The sequence below is a fragment of the Danio rerio genome, chromosome 1 (assembly GCF_049306965.1).
Source record: "Danio rerio strain Tuebingen ecotype United States chromosome 1, GRCz12tu, whole genome shotgun sequence".
In the NCBI taxonomy this organism is placed as follows: Eukaryota; Metazoa; Chordata; class Actinopteri; order Cypriniformes; family Danionidae; genus Danio; species Danio rerio.
This window is the reverse complement of record NC_133176.1, coordinates 57,682,501-57,702,400: the sequence shown is the minus strand read 5'-3', so window position 1 is coordinate 57,702,400 and position 19,900 is coordinate 57,682,501. Positions and strand designations below refer to the sequence as shown.

General features: G+C 37.0%; 1 protein-coding gene across 9 annotated transcripts in view; it reads right to left on the bottom strand.

The window, feature by feature from the left end:
- tsc2 (TSC complex subunit 2) overlaps positions 1 to 19,900 on the bottom strand; it is a 79,735-nt gene that overhangs the window by 49,475 nt on the left and 10,360 nt on the right. For all 9 annotated transcript variants that reach the window (XR_012402443.1, XR_012402448.1, XR_012402449.1 and 6 more), the window contains 19 exon segments: positions 19,197 to 19,245; positions 18,766 to 18,891; positions 18,592 to 18,665; positions 17,707 to 17,833; positions 17,487 to 17,630; positions 14,758 to 14,895; positions 14,567 to 14,670; positions 14,137 to 14,218; positions 12,501 to 12,656; positions 12,271 to 12,381; positions 12,062 to 12,184; positions 11,675 to 11,781; positions 10,443 to 10,596; positions 9,591 to 9,713; positions 8,934 to 9,068; positions 7,153 to 7,342; positions 6,255 to 6,348; positions 4,711 to 4,813; positions 1,858 to 1,952 (listed from right to left, as the gene is read on the bottom strand). Coding sequence is in view for 5 of the 9 variants with exons in the window: in XM_021475603.3 (XP_021331278.2) it covers positions 1,858 to 1,952; positions 4,711 to 4,813; positions 6,255 to 6,348; positions 7,153 to 7,342; positions 8,934 to 9,068; positions 9,591 to 9,713; positions 10,443 to 10,596; positions 11,675 to 11,781; positions 12,062 to 12,184; positions 12,271 to 12,381; positions 12,501 to 12,656; positions 14,137 to 14,218; positions 14,567 to 14,670; positions 14,758 to 14,895; positions 17,487 to 17,630; positions 17,707 to 17,833; positions 18,592 to 18,665; positions 18,766 to 18,891; positions 19,197 to 19,245 (2,235 nt within the window). In the remaining 4 variants the exon portion in view is untranslated.

The following is a 19,900-nucleotide window of genomic DNA, read 5'->3' as shown; positions in this document are numbered from 1 at the left end:
TTCTAGAAATTAAACTCCATATTAACACATTTTGTATACTTACTAATGTAATTTGATTACTAAGTTAAATGGTGGTAAAGCAGCAAAAAAATTCCAACTAAGCATTAATTCCATCCAGCGTTATGTGATACTTTTATAGTTTTCTTAATGTTTGGAATTGTTTTAAACTTTAATGCTGTTTAAATCTTAGCTATTTTCATTAGGTTTGTTGTGCACTTTTAATTATTCTTTAAACGTGTATCTTTTTTTAAGCCATTTTGACCATCCTTTTTATTTTAAGATCTTGACTATAATGCTCTCTAATTATCATGGACTGGAAAATTAAACAAAAACAAAAAAACAAAACAAAAAAGCAAAACGCAAAACAAAACACAAAAGCAAAACGATACAAAAGCAAAAACAGAACAAATCAAAACAAAACACAAAAGCAAAACGAAACAAAAGCAAAAACAGAACAAATCAAATCAAAACAAAAAACTAAAGAAACACAAAACAATTAAAACAAACTAAGTAAAACAAAAAACTAAATAAAAAAAACTAAATAAAACAAAAAACTAAACCAAACAAAAAAAAAAGCAAACCAAACCAAACCGAAAAACACTAAACAAAAAAGCAAAAACAAAACCCAAAACAAAACAAGAAACAAAACAAACAAAAAACAATTAAAACAAACTAAACAAAACAAAAAACAAAACAAACACAAAAAATTAAAACAAACTAAACAAAACAAAAAACAAAACAAACAAAAACCAAACCAAAAACAATACAAAATAAATAAAACTAAACAAAAAACTAAACCAAACCAAACAAAACACAAATCAAAATCCATAAACAAAATAAACAAAAACAAACAAAACCAAAAACAGACAGAGAAGCCAAACTATACAAAACACCAAATAAAACAAAACCAATACAAACAAAACAAAACAAAACCAAAAGAAAAACGAACAAAACCAAAAGAAAGATACAAAACAAAAAACAAAACAAATTAAAACGCCCAAACGTTTGTTTTGCTAAAGCTATTTATTTACAGCCATAATTGTTCATATATTTATAAGATTAAAAAAACTAAAGTAAATTAAAGTACTTTAAAGTAAAGTAAATGTTTTAATAATAGAATATTGCTCATTTTTATTAGATAAAATGCAGTTTAAATCTTTTTTTTTTTAATTATACCAATCAAAAAATATCTATTAAAGGGACAGTTCACCCAAATCTCGAAATCCATCATTTTCTTATTCTTTCAAACCTGTTTAAGTTTCTTTCTTCTGTTGAACACAAAGGAGGATATAGTGAAGAACTGGATACTTCAATAGTATGTTTTGTTCCTACTATGGATGTCAATGGCAGTTGTTGTCCAATATTCTTCAGTATATCTTGAATTGTGTTCACTCAAAAAAGTTGAGAGTGAGTAAATGAAGATGTCATTTTCATTTTTGGATGAACTGTTTCTTTAAATACAATTAAAACAACAAGAGACATAAATGATCTTGAGTGGCTAGAACTCATAAATGAATGTGTGTAAATGGTTTTGATGTGAGAGTCAGTCGTCACAAAGAGAAAGAAGGAGAAAACACAGAAAAGACGAGGGAGAGAAGGAAAGACAGAGACGTCCCACAGTCAAATAAACCAGCATCCACGAGTAGAACTGAGAAAACTGTCGCAAATCAAAAAAACACGACACTACCACCAAAATAATGAAGCAATGAGGCGTCTGGATGACAACCATGCTTTGAGTCCTTCCCATAGTAATCCCTGACATGAAACAAACCATGATCCGGCCATAACACTGTGTGTGTGTGTGTGTGTGTGTGTGTGTGTGTGTGTGTGTGTGTGTGTGTGTGTGTGTGTGTGTACCTCTTGGGCCTCTCGTTCAGGCTGGTGCTGCGTGCTCTGAAACTGCTCTGCTCGTGTGTGTCGTCAAACGGCAGGAGAGCGTTAGAACGAAGACCCTGAAGACAAAAAAAACAGTAGCTAAGTTTCCATCCAAAGATGCAAATTAGATTGACTGAAATATGGCACAAAACATTTGTGAATAAAGCAGCGTTTGAATCCAATGAGTCAAAGAAAACAAAATGTTCACTGGAGCCAAATATCAGATAGAAATATGTAGTTTTGTGTGATAGGAGAAGCCTCTGTGGACTTCTTTTCTGATATAACAAACAAGTTGTGCCTCTGAAGATGAAATGTAATGAGCGCGCTGCCGTGTTGGAGGCGTGAGACGCTCTTTGGGAGTGCAGACAGACGCTCAAGACAGTTTTGGAGGGAATAATAATATATTATTAATAATAATAATAATAATAATAATAATAATACTGAACCACTGTGATGACAGACTTTGGCTGAGGGATTTTAGAAAGAGCAAAAGCGACATTTCAGATGTTTTATGTGCTGTAAGCGCTGTTTTGTCCATTAATGCGAATCATGTATCATCATATGATCTGTTAAAGCAAAATCATGTGACTTCACTGCTGCACATGCTGGAATGTATTTGGTAAATGTGTTTGCATCGTAGTTTCTGCACAGTTTCTCTAAGCCCTGCTCCCATTGTGATGGGTCAGCTGAGAAAAATTTGGGCAATCCTAAAAGATTACAGAAATCTTAGGCTAGAATCTGTGATCTTTGATTGTTGGTTTGACAGACAGCCGCTTAATGGCTGTTGTGATCAGATTGGCAGGTTCTGAAGACTTCAGAGTCTAACAGAAGCGCAGAGTCTGATGAAGCAATCAGTCCGACAACAAGTGTTGGACAGTAATGTAGCTACAAGTAGTCACGCTACCAGCTTAACTACATTTCTCAGTAGCGTGGCAGTAGCGTCGCTACTTTCTAAATCAAATAGCTTTTCAGTAGCAAAGCTATTTTATTAGTCAAGTAGCGCAGTAGCCAATCGCGGATCAATAAGTGACGGCACAGACATTCACGGAGCTGTGAGGCCGGTGTCTAGCCGATGAAAGTAAATCCATATGATGGCAAGAATGATGATTTTTTTCTTCTTTCGGTTTTACGTTGTTTGACAACAAGGTTTTTGGTGCATAACTGCCACCCCTGGTTGGCAACGTCGCGAACAGAAACTTGCTTGATGGAAAGATGACTGAGGGAGAGGAGATATTTCTGAAGCAAGATTCCTCGTGACCTTAACTCGAGAAGTACATGTTACGATGCAACAACTTAATTTCTGATGCTGTGCTCAAAAAAAAACTTTAGTATATATTTTTATATATAATATATATGTGTGTGTGTGTGTGTGTGTGTGTGTGTGTGTGTATGTATATATATATATATATATATATATATATATATATATATATATATATATATATATATATATATATATATATATACACACACACACATACACATATATACACACACACATACACATATATACACACACACACATACACACATATATATATATATATATATATATATATATATATATATATATATATATATATACATATACATATATACACATATACAAATATATATATATATATATATATATATATATATATATATATATATATATATATATATATATACATATACATATACATATACATATATATATATATATACACACATATATATATATATATATATATATATATATATATATATATATATATATATATATATATACATATATATACATATATATATATATATATATATACACACACACCCATACACACACACAAACACACACGCACAACATAATGCTTATTCCAAATTATTTACCTTATAAATGAATTTTAAATACTATAAATGACTGTAGTATTTTAAATGTGTAACACCTGGTTTTATTTGATTTTTTGTTTTTGCTGTTATATACTATAATGTGTTTCTGTTTAGTACAGTATATTATTTACAGTAAATAACTGAACTAAACTATTTTGCCTTATGTTTTATTGAGTTTTATTAATCACTAAGATATGATTGAGTTGGATTTAAGTTGCTTCGATTTAAAAATGAAAATTGTAAAAATAGCTTAGATGTAGCTAAGCTACTTTTGCCATGTAGCTTTTAGCTTAGCTTGCTACATTTTCCAGGGGGTGACCTTTATTGTTATTAAGCTACATTTTAAGTAGAGTAGCTAATAGCTTAGTTCACTCCATATTTTAAATAGCTTTAAACCACCGCAGGGAAATGTCAAAGCTTTTTTATTCCTGGTTTTAATATTGTGTGCAAAAGTACCACAACAGACAGTTTTTGTTTGCTGTAAGGAATCATTTTAGAATCCAGGATAGCGAAAGTGTCACGAATGGATGACGTCAAACTTCAGGTAACTTTACTTTCGTGTTTGGCGCGTCCTCATTGTTATTCAGTCTGACATTATGACAGCTGAGATCTTACGTTGTGACATGGGAGACATGTTCGTGCAGTCTGACATGCTACGATCATTTAGGATTTTTTTTTTAATTATGCTACGATCATTCAGGATAATTTAAAAAAAAATTACAGTAATAAAAATGTATTAATTTAAATAAATAAATAATCACACAGTGCCACGCTTTATCCAATAAAAAGTTCATTCACTCATTTGTGCACATTTTTTTTTCATGTGCATTTTCACAATGTATGCACATCTTAGCGTTAACCATATGCTTTTTAACGCAATATTGCAAAATAAAAATCAGTGAAAGGAAACATAGCTAAAGTTAGACAAACCCACCAGACGAAGTAGAGGAGAGGGCGATCTCTCACCTTGGTGATGTACTGAACAAAATCTTTCCTGAAAGGCAGTCGGCAGCGGATGAACCACATGGCGATCACATGATGAGCCAGAGACACTATGTACTGATTAAACCTGCAGAGAGAACAAAAAAAAAAAACACATGGTTCAATAACAGAGAGAGAGAGAGAAAGAGATCATCCTCTAAACACACTGGTATCTGAGCTACTGGAAAAAGCACAAACCGAACCCGTCCCCAAACAAAACCTTCACAAACAAATTGACAAAACATTAAAATATAACTATGATGAAAAACTGAAAACTGAACTCAACCTCCAGACTAAACTTAAATGTTATTCGGCCCTAAATAGAACCACACAGTTGGCAAATTATTTATCATTAAAACAATTAAAAGAAAAGCACATTCTTTCTAAATATCGCCTCTGTGATCATGACCTAGAAATAGCAAAAGGCAGACATAAAAAATCCTGGACTCCTGAGGAAAAGAGAACATGTAAACAGTGTGACACAAACCAAATAGAGGATGAGACACACTTCCTTCTGTTCTGCCCCAAATACACCACGACTAGAGAAATATTTTTCCCCCAATTTGAAACATTGATCAGTTCATTTTTTAATTTAAATGACTCAGAAAAACTTTACCATATACTCGGAGAGGATGAATTGACATTTGAACTGGCTGCAAAATATGTATATACCCTACACACCATAAGAAATGGTTAATGTAAATTTGTGTCTTATTTAAATAATTTAAACTTTTTACAATCATTATTATTATATTTATCAAATGTATTGTATTTTTTTTTGTGTGTGTGTGTCATTATATCTTATCTGTATTACTATTAGTTATTATTTTTCAATGGTTTTAATATGTTTCATATTTGAAATGCTTTGGCAATACTGTATTTAATGTCATGCCAATAAAGCAACTTGAACTGAACTGAACTGAAAACTGAGAGAGAGAGAGAGAGAGAGAGAGAGAGAGAGAAATAGATAGATAGATAGATAGATAGATAGATAGATAGATAGATAGATAGATAGATAGATAGATAGATAGATAGATATTTTATGTATCTTATTTAAATAATCTAGATTTTTATTATTATTATATATTTATCAAATATATTATCTGTTTGTTTGTTTGTTTTTTTGTCATTTATGTCTTACTGTATTATTATAATTTTAATTTTAATTATAATTTTAAAAAAATTATTAAATTTTTTAATATCATTATTTGATGATTTTAATAAATTACATACTTGAAGTGGCAATACTGTATTGAATGTCATGCCAATAAAGCAACTTGATCTTGAAGAGAGAAAGAGAGAGAGAGAGAGAGAGAGAGAGAGAGAGAGAGAGAGAGAGAGATGGATGGAGAGATGGAGATCGTTTATTATTATTATTGTAATATTACTTAATCACGGTTGCCATTGTAAAATGCTCTATTTAAGTGAAAACATTACAAATACATTAGCAATACCAAAATATTACATGGTAACATTGTAAAATGTTTACAGCAAGTGTGTTTGTGTAATCTGTACATGCGCATACTTACTTTGAAGGATTGGTGTACGGCAGCGATATGGCAAACACGCTAACATACTGCTCAGCTACGAAGTTAGCATACAGATGTGGGAGCCGCACTAATGCTGCAGACGAGAAAAAGAGAGATCTGACATTAGAAAATACATCACCTATGTTCTGATTGGTCAGAGTGAGGGATTGGTCAGAATGTGTGAGCGAGTCTGTTCCGATTGGTCAGACTGACTGAGTGAGCTCGTTCTGATTGGTCAGAGAGCGTTATTGTCAAGAGTGAGCAATTAAGTGAGCCCGTTCTGATTGGTCAAAGTAAATGAGTGAATCGCTTCTAATTGGTCACATTGACTGAGTGAGCCCGTTCTGATTGGTCAAAGTAAATGAGTATCTACTGATTGATCTGACTGACTGAGTGACCCTGGTCTCATTGGTCAGAGTAAATAAGTGTGTGAGTGTCTTCTGATTGGTCAGACTGGCTGAGTGACCCTGGTCTGATTGGTCAGAGTAAATAAGTGTGTGAGTGTCTTCTGATTGGTCAGACTGGCTGAGTGACCCTGGTCTGATTGGTCAGAGTAAATAAGTGTGTGAGTATCTACTGATTGGTCAGGCTGACTGAGTGAGCCTGGTCTGATTGGTCAGAGTAAATAAGTGTGTGAGTATCTACTGATTGGTCAGACTGACTGAGTGAGCCTGGTCTGATTGGTCAGAGTAAATAAGCGTTTGATTGTCTTCTGATTGGTCAGACTGAGTGAGTAAGCTGGTTCTGATTGGTCAGAGTATACGAGCGAGTGAGTGAGTGAGAGAGGCCATTCTGATTGGTCAGACTGGATCTGGTCTGAATGGTCAGACTGACCAAGTGAGTCCATCGTGATTGGTCAGAGTAAAGGTAAAGTAAACAAGTAAAGGTTTCCACTTACTGGACAGGAACTCCAGCATGGGTGAGGCCATGGCAACGGTTGCCGAGATGTGCGTGAGCTTGACGATAAGGGCGGGCAGTAGTTTGATCATGATGTCGGGCATCTCCACTGTGCACATTGTCAGGGCCACCACACACTGCTTGGCACAGCGGTAGATCAGACCCTTCTCCAGACACTGCACCAGGTCCCTCTGACAGAGAGAAAACTCTACATCAGCACATTTATTCAACGACTCTCCTGCTTTTTATATTATTGTTTATTTATTAAAAAATACCATTATTCACTCAAATCATTCAAAATTGTCCAGAGAGCAGATATCAAACTAAATTATTTTAATCTAAAACCCATTTAAATAAACATCTACTAAATAAAAAAGCAATAATGCATCAACTTTAGTGACTCCATTGAAGAAATCCTAAACAATTCAAAATGATTTAAAAATACTGCACACTTTAGCCTTTTTATTGCAGGAGAGTGAATTTATTATTCTAAATATTAAATTATGAATTAATTAATTAATTAGAGTATATTTAGTAGTAGATGTTATTTCAATTAAATGTCACATATTTAAATGTAATGCTACATTCATATATATATATATATATATATATATATATATATATATATATATATATATACATACATATACTCACATTTATATTCATATATTTATATTCATATATATATTCATATATATACTCACATTTATATTTCATTGAAATATAATATATATGATTTCAATGCGTCCGAAATCGCATACTTCCACACTAAATAGTACACTAAAATCCGTATGCGAGCCGAGTGGTATGTCCGAATTCATAGAATTCGAAAATCATTATGCGAGAAGTACCCGGATGACTTACTACTTCCAGCAAAATGCTGAAGTGCGCATCCTATGATGCCCTGCAAGAGAATTCATCAATGGGAGTGAACTGACTCAGATAGGTCATGTGACCATGACAAAATGGCGGATATAGTACATCCGTATTCCATTCATACTTATCACATTCATACTGTATAGGACGTACTTTTCTGATGGCTGAGTATTACGTTTAAATTCAAATGCAGTACATACTGAGTAGTAGGCAGTTTCGGACGCAGCCTATATCATTAACTGTGATTTGAAGGTTTAATTTAAATGTAATAATACGTTTATATTTATTTATAATTATTGTCAATTAACATTTCCTTGCAATCTAGAGTTGCAGTTTTTAATTAAAATGTATATTTTATTTACGTTTACATCATTTAATCCTTAAAAATTCCCTCTGACGGTTAAAAGTTTATTGAATACTTTTTTTTTTTATTCAATTAAATTTTTTATTCGATTTTAAATCAATTTACATAAAATTTCCTCCGGTTGCTCCGGTTTCCCCCACAGTCCAAACACATATAGGTGAATTGAATAAACCAAATTGGCCGTAGTGTGTGTGAATGAGTGAGTATGGGGTGTTTCCCAGTACTGGTTGCAGCTGGAAGGGTATCCGCTGTGTGAAACATATGCTGGTTGGTGTTTCATTCTGCTGTGGCGACCACTGATTAATAAAGGGACTAAGCCAAAGGAAAATATTACCTTTCGATAGGACAGATTGGAGTATTTATAAGAAAGCATAAGGAGCAGAGAGGATCAGCATAGGACCTTGAGGCGGGAATCAAACTCAGGTCGCTGTGTGCACGTGTCAACACTCCAACCACTACACCATTGGCGCCAACAATTAGGTGTTTTTTTTTTTAATAACAACATTTAATAACACCATCTTTACGTAGACAGCTAGCGTTACCTGTCGGAGCTGATCCAGATAGCTGTGGTAGGACGTGATGGCCGTGAGAACAGGAACCACAGCGAGCTGAACGTCAGTGAGGGAAAATCCATCAGGGGTTTTCTTCAGACGCTCCAAAATAATGCGGTCCGTCACCTGAACAGGAAGTTCATTAAAGAGTCACATTTATTAGGGGTTTAAACACAGTTGTGAGGCAACAGTGTGTTAAAAGCAAGCTTTTAATTGTGAAAAAATAATTAATTCTATGTTTATAATCACTCTTGATAAATATGACATTTTGATTGACATTCTCCATTTGTACGTGTCATCAGAGGGGGAAAGTCCCGCCCACTAGTGACCATCTCTCCCTCATTAGCATAAACAGCAGCCCTGAGTGAGAAGCAGGGAAATTGTAGCTCCGCCCTCTTTTGAAAAGAGCACAATCTCATTTGAATTTAAAGCGACAGTCACCAAAATGACACAATATGGATTAAAGCCTAAAAAGGTTAGAGAGTTATAAAACCTTATTTGTGTGATATTTTGAGCGCAAACTTTCCACACACACACTCTTAGGACACACAATCTTATCTGACATCTTGTAAAGCTTCAAACCCCTTTAAACTCAGTGACTGTGTGTGTTTCTGTTGTTTGTGTATGTGTGGGTGCGCGCGTGTGTACCATCGAGCAGAGCGTTGCGCACAGATTATCAATGTTACATGGAGACGTCAGGATCAGCACTTTATACTGGATGGTGCAGGACATCTTATCCAGAACCAGCTTCAGGACCTTCCAGTCGGTCTCCTGAAACACAAACACGCAGAGCTGCTAGCATGCGCAGGCTTATGTGAGGATACATGTGGATACAGACAGCTGGTTGTTCTCTAGTTAGTAACAGTGGTGCATTTAAAGGGAACACGGCCTAAGCTTTGTGTGTGTGTGTGTAGCCTGAAGTTTGTGTACTGGTAAGTGTGTATGTTTGTATGCATGTGTACGTAGATTTATGTGGTTTATAAAGGCACAAAATTGTATAATGACATGGGTCTGACCTAGTTGTACTCTATTAAGGTGGTTTATGAGGACATGGCAAACACTTAAAAATCATATTAATTAGGTCTGTTTACATTCATAACTTAACATGTGAGAGTTGGGATTAGTGATGGGGGTGGGGTAAGACCAAATAATCAGTGGTTTTTACAGTTTAAGATATATTGGTCCTCATAAACCATATTTACAATGTTATGTGTGTGTGAGTAGAGGGGGGATGTGGTGTGTGTTTGCCTGAATAACACAGCTGAGAACAGGGTTAGTAACTGTACTGTGGTTTTAGTAACTGTACTGTGGACTTGGTTTTGGGCGGCCGCTGCGATCTGATACTATACCAAAGTTGACGACCCGGGGGTGGTACAGACTGTAACAAAAAGCTAAAGACCGGGGATAGGGTGAAATTACGGGAGTTTTTCCAAAAAGAAATAACAAAATGGGAGGGTGCCGGGAAAAACAAGTCTTGGCAGGTACAGTGTGTGTGTGTACCGTCTTGAGGCACTGCAGCAGCACACTGAAAGCCAGACTGTAGGGCAGGTAAGCGGTGCGGATGGAGGAGGGCGGAGCTGCCGGTGTGGGACTTCCTGCCGGTGGAGACACACTTCCTGTCGGCTTCTTCTCTGACACTCTCTTCTCGGACTCCCTGAAAACGAGACCATTGAAAAGACGTTCAGTCAGTCTCTCTCCCCTAGATGTTATACTACATTACATAAATACATCTTTACCATTTTAATGTATACACTTAATCTGTCTAAATATTCTTGATTATTTATACATTTTTAAAACCATTTCAATAAATCTTTCTTAATTTATTTTAAACTTATATCAAAACGTTTTATTAAATGTGATTTAAAATGCATTTATAACAATAATTTGAATATTCTAAATATTTTGGGTTTTAAAAATGTTGCATTAAAATAAAAAAGGATATATATATATATATATATATATATATATATATATATATATATATATATATATATGAATAAATTTTAATTACAGGGTTTAATTGAATAAAAATTCAATAATACATTATTTATAAATGATTACAATTCAATATAAAATGCACTTATAACAGTTATTTAAATATTCTTAAACTTTTTTGGAGGAAAAAAAACGTAGCAAACAAATTTAAATAAGTTTGCATATAAATAAAATTAAATAATACAATATCATTTAAATAAAAATTAGTAATGTATATATTTATATTGGGGGAGAAATGAAGCAATTAATTATTTAAAAGTTTGTATATGAATTAAATTTAATAATAAAATATTATTTAAATAAAAATTAATACATATTTATGAATTAAAATGCATTTATAACAGAAATTTGAATATTCTCCATCATTTTTGGGGAAAAATGCAGCAAATAAATTGAAAGTTTATATGTTAACAAAATTTAATGATAAATTAAATTTAAATAAAAATGATTATAATTAATTTATATATAAATTATTGAAATGTAAATTAAAATGCATTAAACACAGTAATTGGAATTTTCACTTTTTGGGGGAAAATGCAGCAAAAAAAACTTTAAGTCATAAATAAATTATGAACAAAATGCAATACAATTATTTAACTTAATTACAAGTTATAAATAAAACATACATAATATAAATATAGTTTATTAGCTTATTTAAATTATTATTGCATTGTGTAAAAACAGCCGGAATGGTGTGTGTGAAAAGCAGGAGCAGGGCTGTGTGTGTTCTCTCTCACCCTGGGTCACAGTGGCAGTACGGGCTGAATCTCAGAGCTCCGTCTTTATTGGGGACCCCGAGACGATGTAGAGAATCAGCCCTCATCAGCAGCAGGAAATCAAACACCTCAAACAGAGAACACACACACTCTAATACAAACCACCAGAGGCGTGTGTGTGCAAAGTGATGTGTATATATATATATATATATAGTGCATTTATAAGTGTGCGCGCATGAGTTTGTATGATATGCGTAAGGTATAGAGAGGTGTGTGTGTGTAAGTGTGTGTGTGTAAGTGTGTGTGTGAGAATGTGTATATGGTGTTTGAGTGCAATGTGTGTGTGAGCAAGATTGATGTGTGTGCATATGTGGTGTGTGATGTGTGTGTGTGTGTGTGTGTGTGTACCTTGAGGCGTATGGCTCCGCTGATGGCGCTGCAGTATTTGTTCTTGTAGTGCAGCTGCAGGTGTGAGATGAGCAGCTCATACACTCGACTGGCATGACTGGCAGGCAGACTATAGAGTTTGCTCTGAAACACACACACATACATACACACAGAGTGTCAGTGTGTGTGCGCGGGACAAGCTCAGGATAGCAGTGATAACGTCAGTGTACCTGCAGGATGTCCAGCAGGCCCAGTATAGCGGTGCGCACGTCCTCCAGCGGCGACTCCACACACAGTTCTCTGTCGCCCTCTACAGAGCAGCTCAGAGGACGACTGGCCACCTGCACGCACACACACACACACACACACACACACACATCACAAAGGGATTTAATTTAATTTTATCTGTTTGCAGTGTGTGAATTTGGGTGTATTTTTAAAGTTTTGAATGTGTGTTGACCTTCTCGATGATGTCCAGCAGACTGCTGAAGTGGTGTGTGCTGCAGCCCTCGGCCAGATCCACCAGCAGCTGTGTGGCCTGCTTCCTGACTGACGGGTCACGATCCTCAGCTATCTGACCCAGCTGAGGGATGACCACCACCTCAATCAGCTCCTCCTGAACACACACACAAATAAATAAACATAAGCACACATACACACATGCATGCACAGCAGGACACAACCACACACACACACACAAACAAATAAACAAACACACACACTCACAAAAAAATACACACAGAAATAAAAAAATACCCACACACAAAACAAACACACAAACACACACAGACACAAAAACACACATAAAAACACACACAGACACAAAAAAAACACACAAACACACACAGACACAAAAACACACATAAAAACACACACAGACAACACACACATACACAAACAAAACAAAAACACACAGACACAAAGACACAAAACAAACAACACACACATACACAGACACAAAAACACACATAAAAACACACACAGACACAAAACAAACAACACACACATACACAAACAAAACAAAAACACACAGACACAAAGACACAAAACAAACAACACACACATACACAGACACAAAAACACACATAAAAACACACACAGACACAAAACACACAACACACACATACACAAACAAAACAAAAACACACAGACACAAAGACACAAAACAAACAACACACACATACACAGACACAAAAACACACATAAAAACACACACAGACACAAAACACACAACACACACATACACAAACAAAACAAAAACACACAGACACAAAGACACAAAACAAACAACACACACATACACAGACACAAAAACACACATAAAAACACACACAGACACAAAACACACAACACACACATACACAAACAAAACAAAAACACACAGACACAAAGACACAAAACAAACAACACACACATACACAGACACAAAAACACACATAAAAACACACACAGACCCAAAACAAACAAAACACACACACACACACACAAACAAAACAAAAACACACAGACACAAAGCAAACAAACACACACAAACAAACAAAAAACAAACACAGACACACATAAACAAACACACATACAAACACAAAATAAAAAACAAACACACAAACACACATTAACAAAACACACACACAAACAAACAAACACACACAGACAAACAAACAAAAAACAAATACACAAACAAAAACAGACACAAACACACACACACACACACAAACAAACACACATACAGACAAAAAGCAAAAAACAAACACACAAACACTCATTAACAAAAAACACACACAAACAAAAAACACACACAGACAGAAAAACAAACAAACACAAAACACACACACGCACACAAACACACTAACAAAAAACACAGACAAACACACACACAAACACATAAAAACACACACAACAAAACAAATAAACACTCACACGCAAACACAAAACACACACACACACACAGACACACACACACACACACACACACAAACACACACATACACAAGCGCAGACAGACACAAACAAAAACACACACACAAACACACACGTGTCCATCATCTAGAGGCTGCTCGGTGTGCTGGACTGATGACTGCAGTGTGAGCTGAACTGACCTCATACAGCTGACGGTTTGTGCTGAGGACGAACGACAAGATGTGCAGAACCTTGATCCTGATCATAGTGCGGCTCTCATTCCTGACACACACACAGGTTATTGTTTGTGAGGACATTCCACTGGTTTCCACTGTTTCTATACTTCATTATACTCTACTACTTCATAAACAACAGTTATTTTATGTGTTTTATTTCATGTCCATAGAATTTAAAGCAGGGGTATCCAAACTCGGTCCTGTCCTGGAGAGTTTAACTCCAACCCTAATCAAACACACCTAAACCAGACAATCAAGCTCTTACTAGATATACTAGAAACGTCCTGGCAGGTGTGTTGAAGCAAGTTGGAGCTAAACTCAGGAGGACACCGGCCCTCCAGGACCGACTTTGGACACCCCTGATATAAACAAACAGGCGATGCCGTCTCCAGACCTGAAGAACTTGTCCATGAGTTTGAGCAGGTTCTGCAGCCATCCGTCCTTGGCCGGCTGGATGGCCTGAGCTCTGTAGGAGACCAGCGTGAGCACAGATGCATCCTAGCAGAGAGAGAACCAACGATAGCCAATCAGAGCTCACACTTTACAGATGCTCAGACAAACACAGACACACAGTTTAAGACTCACAGGACGTTTATCCGCACACTTCTCCACCAGGCTGAAGAAGCGGGCCGAGGAGCCGTGGAAGTCGTTCTGCTCGTAAAGCTCCTCGATGGTGCTCAGCAGCTCATAGACGATCACCTTCAGGTCAGGACTGCCCATCGTCTGCAAACATACATATATGAGGAAAGCAACACACAGAAAACATCGCCCTCTAGTGTCTGAATGAGCAGCTGCAGGCCCTACATGCATTTCAAAATGGGTTTTTGTTTGTTTATTTTTTGCACATTACCAACTCATGGCGATTTCATAGCAAGATCAACATATATAATTACTTAATATCTACAACAGCAACTTCCTAATTCAATAAAGTTTAATACAGAATAAAAGAAAATTTAATTTAATCTTTGATAAATACATCACAATTCTTCCTAGAAATACACTTTTAAAAACATCAGTCGAAGTGCTCCGAGTATAAAAACCCTTTCATTATTTCAAAAGAGTCACACATATAATTAGTTAGTAAAACAAGACGTTAGAAACACGCACGCATCGTTATTCATGTTAGAGCTGATATTAGAGCTGCACAATTAATCGGAAAAAAAAAAAAAAAAAAAAAAATCGCAATCTCAATTCGATCCCCTAGACCAGGGATCACCAAACTTATTCCTGGAGGGCCGGTGTCCTGCAGATTTTAGCTTCAACCCTAATCAAACACACCTGAACAAGCTAATCAAGCTCTTACTAGGTATCCTTGAAACGCTCAGGCAGGTGTGTTGAGGCAAGTTGGAGCTAAACCCTGCAGGGACACCGGCCCTCCAGGACCGAGATTGGTGACCCATTCCCTTGACGATCTTAATTCAGCATTTCTACAATTCTGCCAATCAGTGGCGGAATTAGGTATGGGTAATATTGACGATCGCCCAGGGTGACATCTTGCTGGGGGCGGCACGCTATATTCGTGCAAAAAAAAAAAAAAAAAAACATCCCCTAGTAAAAGCATTGGGATACGATTTACTTTATGCAAGTGTATTTACTTTGTTCACAGTTGGCATCTTTTGCACACGTTCTCTATGTGCAACCAAAACAACGCTGGTGAAAGCAAACTGACGCATGCGCAGAAAAACCATTACCGTACGCCTCACGCACTCCTGTGTGAATACCAGTTGTTTGTATGCACGCCGATAAAATACCGGAAACCAGAGTAACAGCCTTTTGTGCAGAGGTGTCGGCACGCAGCGAGTTTTGCAAGTCAACAAAACTAAAGTTTATATAATATGATGATGATGTTACTTTCACTAAGCATGGCTATAAAGCATAAAGCAGGAATAATATATATATATATATATATATATATATATATATATATATATATATATATATATATATATATATATATATATATACATATATATATATGAGCAATATCACACTTGTAGCAGTGCGACATGGCTGTATATCGGCGGCACTGGTGGGAGGCGTGCGCTAGTGCCCCCACCAGTGCCGATATACAGCCATATCGCACTGCTACGGGTGTGATATTGCGTTTATACAACAGTTTGTCGGCATAATTGTGTATATAAAAACAAAATTAAACATGGAGAGTCTCAAAAACCCTTTTGTATGAGGAACTACTTTCTTCCGCGTTGAACTCAAATCATAAGCTGACAGTTAAACAGCTGAGCAAGCATCTTTTAAACTGTAGATCTGTAGTGTCTGCTTTTTGCTGACTCTTATGTGGGCGGAGTCATACACAAAGGGTAAAGAGGCTGTACGGGTGCTGATATTACTCAAATATATCACGGCTATCAGCCAATCAGATTCGAGAACCAGACAGAAATGTTGTATCTGTATATATATATATATATAATAATATAATAATATAATAATTGTATACTGATATTAATAATAATTGTATTTATTTAGAATAAATATAAATAAATTTTTATATTTATTGAAAAATAAATCTAACAATTTAAGGGGGCTGCAGGGTGTATCGGGTGGTTCGCCCAGGGTGTCATTTAAACTAAAACCGCCACTGCCCTCCCCAATCGTGGTTGACGGCACGCACACACCTTCAATAGACAGCAATGGCAATTACGAGAATAGTTTCTCTGCGCATGCGTCAGTTTGCTTTCACCAGCGTCGTTTCTCGTTTTCGGTTGCTCATTGAGAATGTGTGCAAAAGATGCCAACTGTGAACGGCCCTTAACCTCTTTATTCTGGGATTGCCACTAAGTTAATACACTTGCATAAAGTAAAACGTATCCCAATGTTTGTTTGTTTTTTGCACCGTCTCCGCGTGTCGTCCCTCAGCAAGATGTCGCCCTAAGCGTTCGTCCATATTGCCCATGCCTAAATCCGCCACTGGGGGAGGGGGAGATGCAGTGGATCAGCTACGTCAGTGGCACCAACAATAATTTAGTGGCTGCATTTTATTTTTTTGATTACTGAAATATTGGGAAATTACATAAGCACATTTAAATTAATAATAATATCAACAGCAAAATCATATTGGGGTGGCCAGAGTTTACCCAGAGGTGGCTGTGGCGTGTGTACTTGTTTTTCCCCTGGTGGGGACTTAAAACTTCATGAGTACTTGTGTCACTTGAGCCCAAAATTGAGGTAAACATGCTCATAAATAACACAGAATGAAATATTTGACAGAATATGCGGTTTATATAGTAGAAACATCATTACGTCTATGAGAGTCCTCTCTGGGATATAGAAACATGTGTGCATCTGTGTGTCTGTACCTGTATCTGCTGCAGGAGTCTGTCTATGATGGACAGCAGGATGTCCCAGGTCACCACCTGCAGCTCGCGGCCGTATTTTTTAATGAGGCGCGTGATGGAGAGCACGATCTCATAGGACACCACCTCATTAGCACAGCTCATGGCCTGCACACACAGCTCACGGTTAAACGTTGTACTGTTTACCATACATCAATACTCAAACTCACACACACACACAAACCTTGTAGAAGGAAGGCAGGACCAGCGTAGGTGTGTTTTTGAGGGCGGGGAGTCTGTGAGCGCCCCACAGCGCCATCCCAACAAAAAACACAGCACCGCGGAGGAGAGCGGCGTCCTCGGAGTACACCCTACACACAAACACACACTAGTGAGAACACTAGAGAGTAAATATGACAGCTGGCTACATTTCAGAACTCTCCTATCTAACATCAGCACTAAAAACAGCTTTACTTGCTTAAATTTCCTTCAGCTAAAAGGTTATAGGCAGCACGGTGGCACAATGGGTAGCACAATTGCCTCACAGCAAGAAGGTTGCTGGTTCGAGCCCCGGTTGTGTCAGTTGGCATTTCTGTGTGGAGTTTGCATGTTCTCCCTGTGTTAGCGTGGGTTTCCCCTACAAGTTTAAAAACATGTGGTACAGGTGTGTTTGGTAAGCTAAATTGTCTGTAGTGTATGAGTGTGAATGAGTGTATATGGATGTTTGCCAGTGATGGTAAGCATCCCCTGTGTAAAAAATATGCCGGATAATGGGGTGACTAAGCCGAAAAGAAAATGAATGAATCATAAACTTTTTTCGGTTGGACCTGTTTTAGTAGGGATCATATTCTCACTATAAACAAACCGCTCCAGGGTTCGTTTGAAAGCGTACCGAGACCTGTCTGCTTATTTGGTGCGCACTCGAGTACGATTGCTGCATTCTCACCTGCCCAAACGAACCGCACCAAAAGGGGAAACGAACTCTAGTGCGATTCAGTCGAACTAAATAAGGCAGGTGTGAAAGCACCCTTATTGACTCTATAAAGAAAGTTAATGTTCATATTACATGTTCAGACCAAAACACACTTGCGTCCACTAAGCATAGCCCACTGTGTGAGTGTGCGTATACCTCTCCTCCATGATTCGGCACATGGTGTATATGGCACTGTGACCCAGATGAGTTCCCAACACTTTGCGCATCAACTAGAAGCATGAGCAGACGAAAACATCAGCCGAAAGGTCAAATACACATTACAACAATATATCTGCTCAGAATCTGTGGGTGTGTGTGTGTGTGTTTTACCTTCCAGCAGGACTCGCAGAACTCCTTTACATTTACAGTTCGGCACAGAGTGATGATGAAGACTGTTAGAGAGTCTGATGGCAGACAGTTATAACACACCACCGCGTCCAGCACCTGCAGCGCAACCTACACACACACGCACACGCACACAAACACACACACACACACGCACGCACGCACGCACGCACGCACGCACGCACGCACACACACACGCACACACATAAACGCGCACGCACACACGCACAAGCACGCACGCACGCACACACACGCACGCACGCACGCATGCACACGCACGCACGCACACACGCACGCACGCACGCACACACACACGCACGCACGCAAAAACACAAACACACAGACGCACACACACATGGCTGTTATCCTAGAAAGATAATCCAAAAACAATGTGCAAAAGTGGTGCTGTGATGTACCTCAATGTCTGTGGAGGATGTCGTCCGGTTGCACAGAAGGCAGATTTTCCTGTGAGAAACAAATCGATGATGTTAGTTCAGCTCTTTTCAAGCTAGATTGTAGCTTTGCAACTCTAAATACTCATATGCAAATGTCACGGCCTGCATAATAATTGCTAAATAATACTATAACAGCTGTCTAAACAAGTGGTTTTCAAGCAGTGGGCCAAGATGGTGTTGCGGGGGAGCCCAGCTGTTATTAATAGAAGCAAAACTTGTAATTATATTTATACATTTGTCCAGTCTAAAATTTGCTGTATAATTAAATAAAGTGTGATAAATATTAAATTGTATTATGTTTACACATGCACTTCCTATTCGACTTTGCTCATTGATTTAATAACAACCCTTTTTTGCTTCTTTTTGATGATGTGGGCCAAATAACCTGCAAATAACCTGACTTGACAGCTCTCCAAGAGTTAAACTGATGAGTTTTACCATTTCTGAGTCTATTTCAGCTGATCTCCAGGTCTCGCGGGAAAACTTTTAGCCTAACTTACATAGGTAATTGACTTATTAGACCAGGGGTTTTCAAAGTGTGAGGCGCGCCTCCCTAGGGGGGCACCAGAGCATGTCAGGGGAGGCACGGGAAAATTTTTTTATAATAAAAATATAATTATTAAGTTTAATTATTATATGTATTTTTTATTATTTTTAAACGTTTT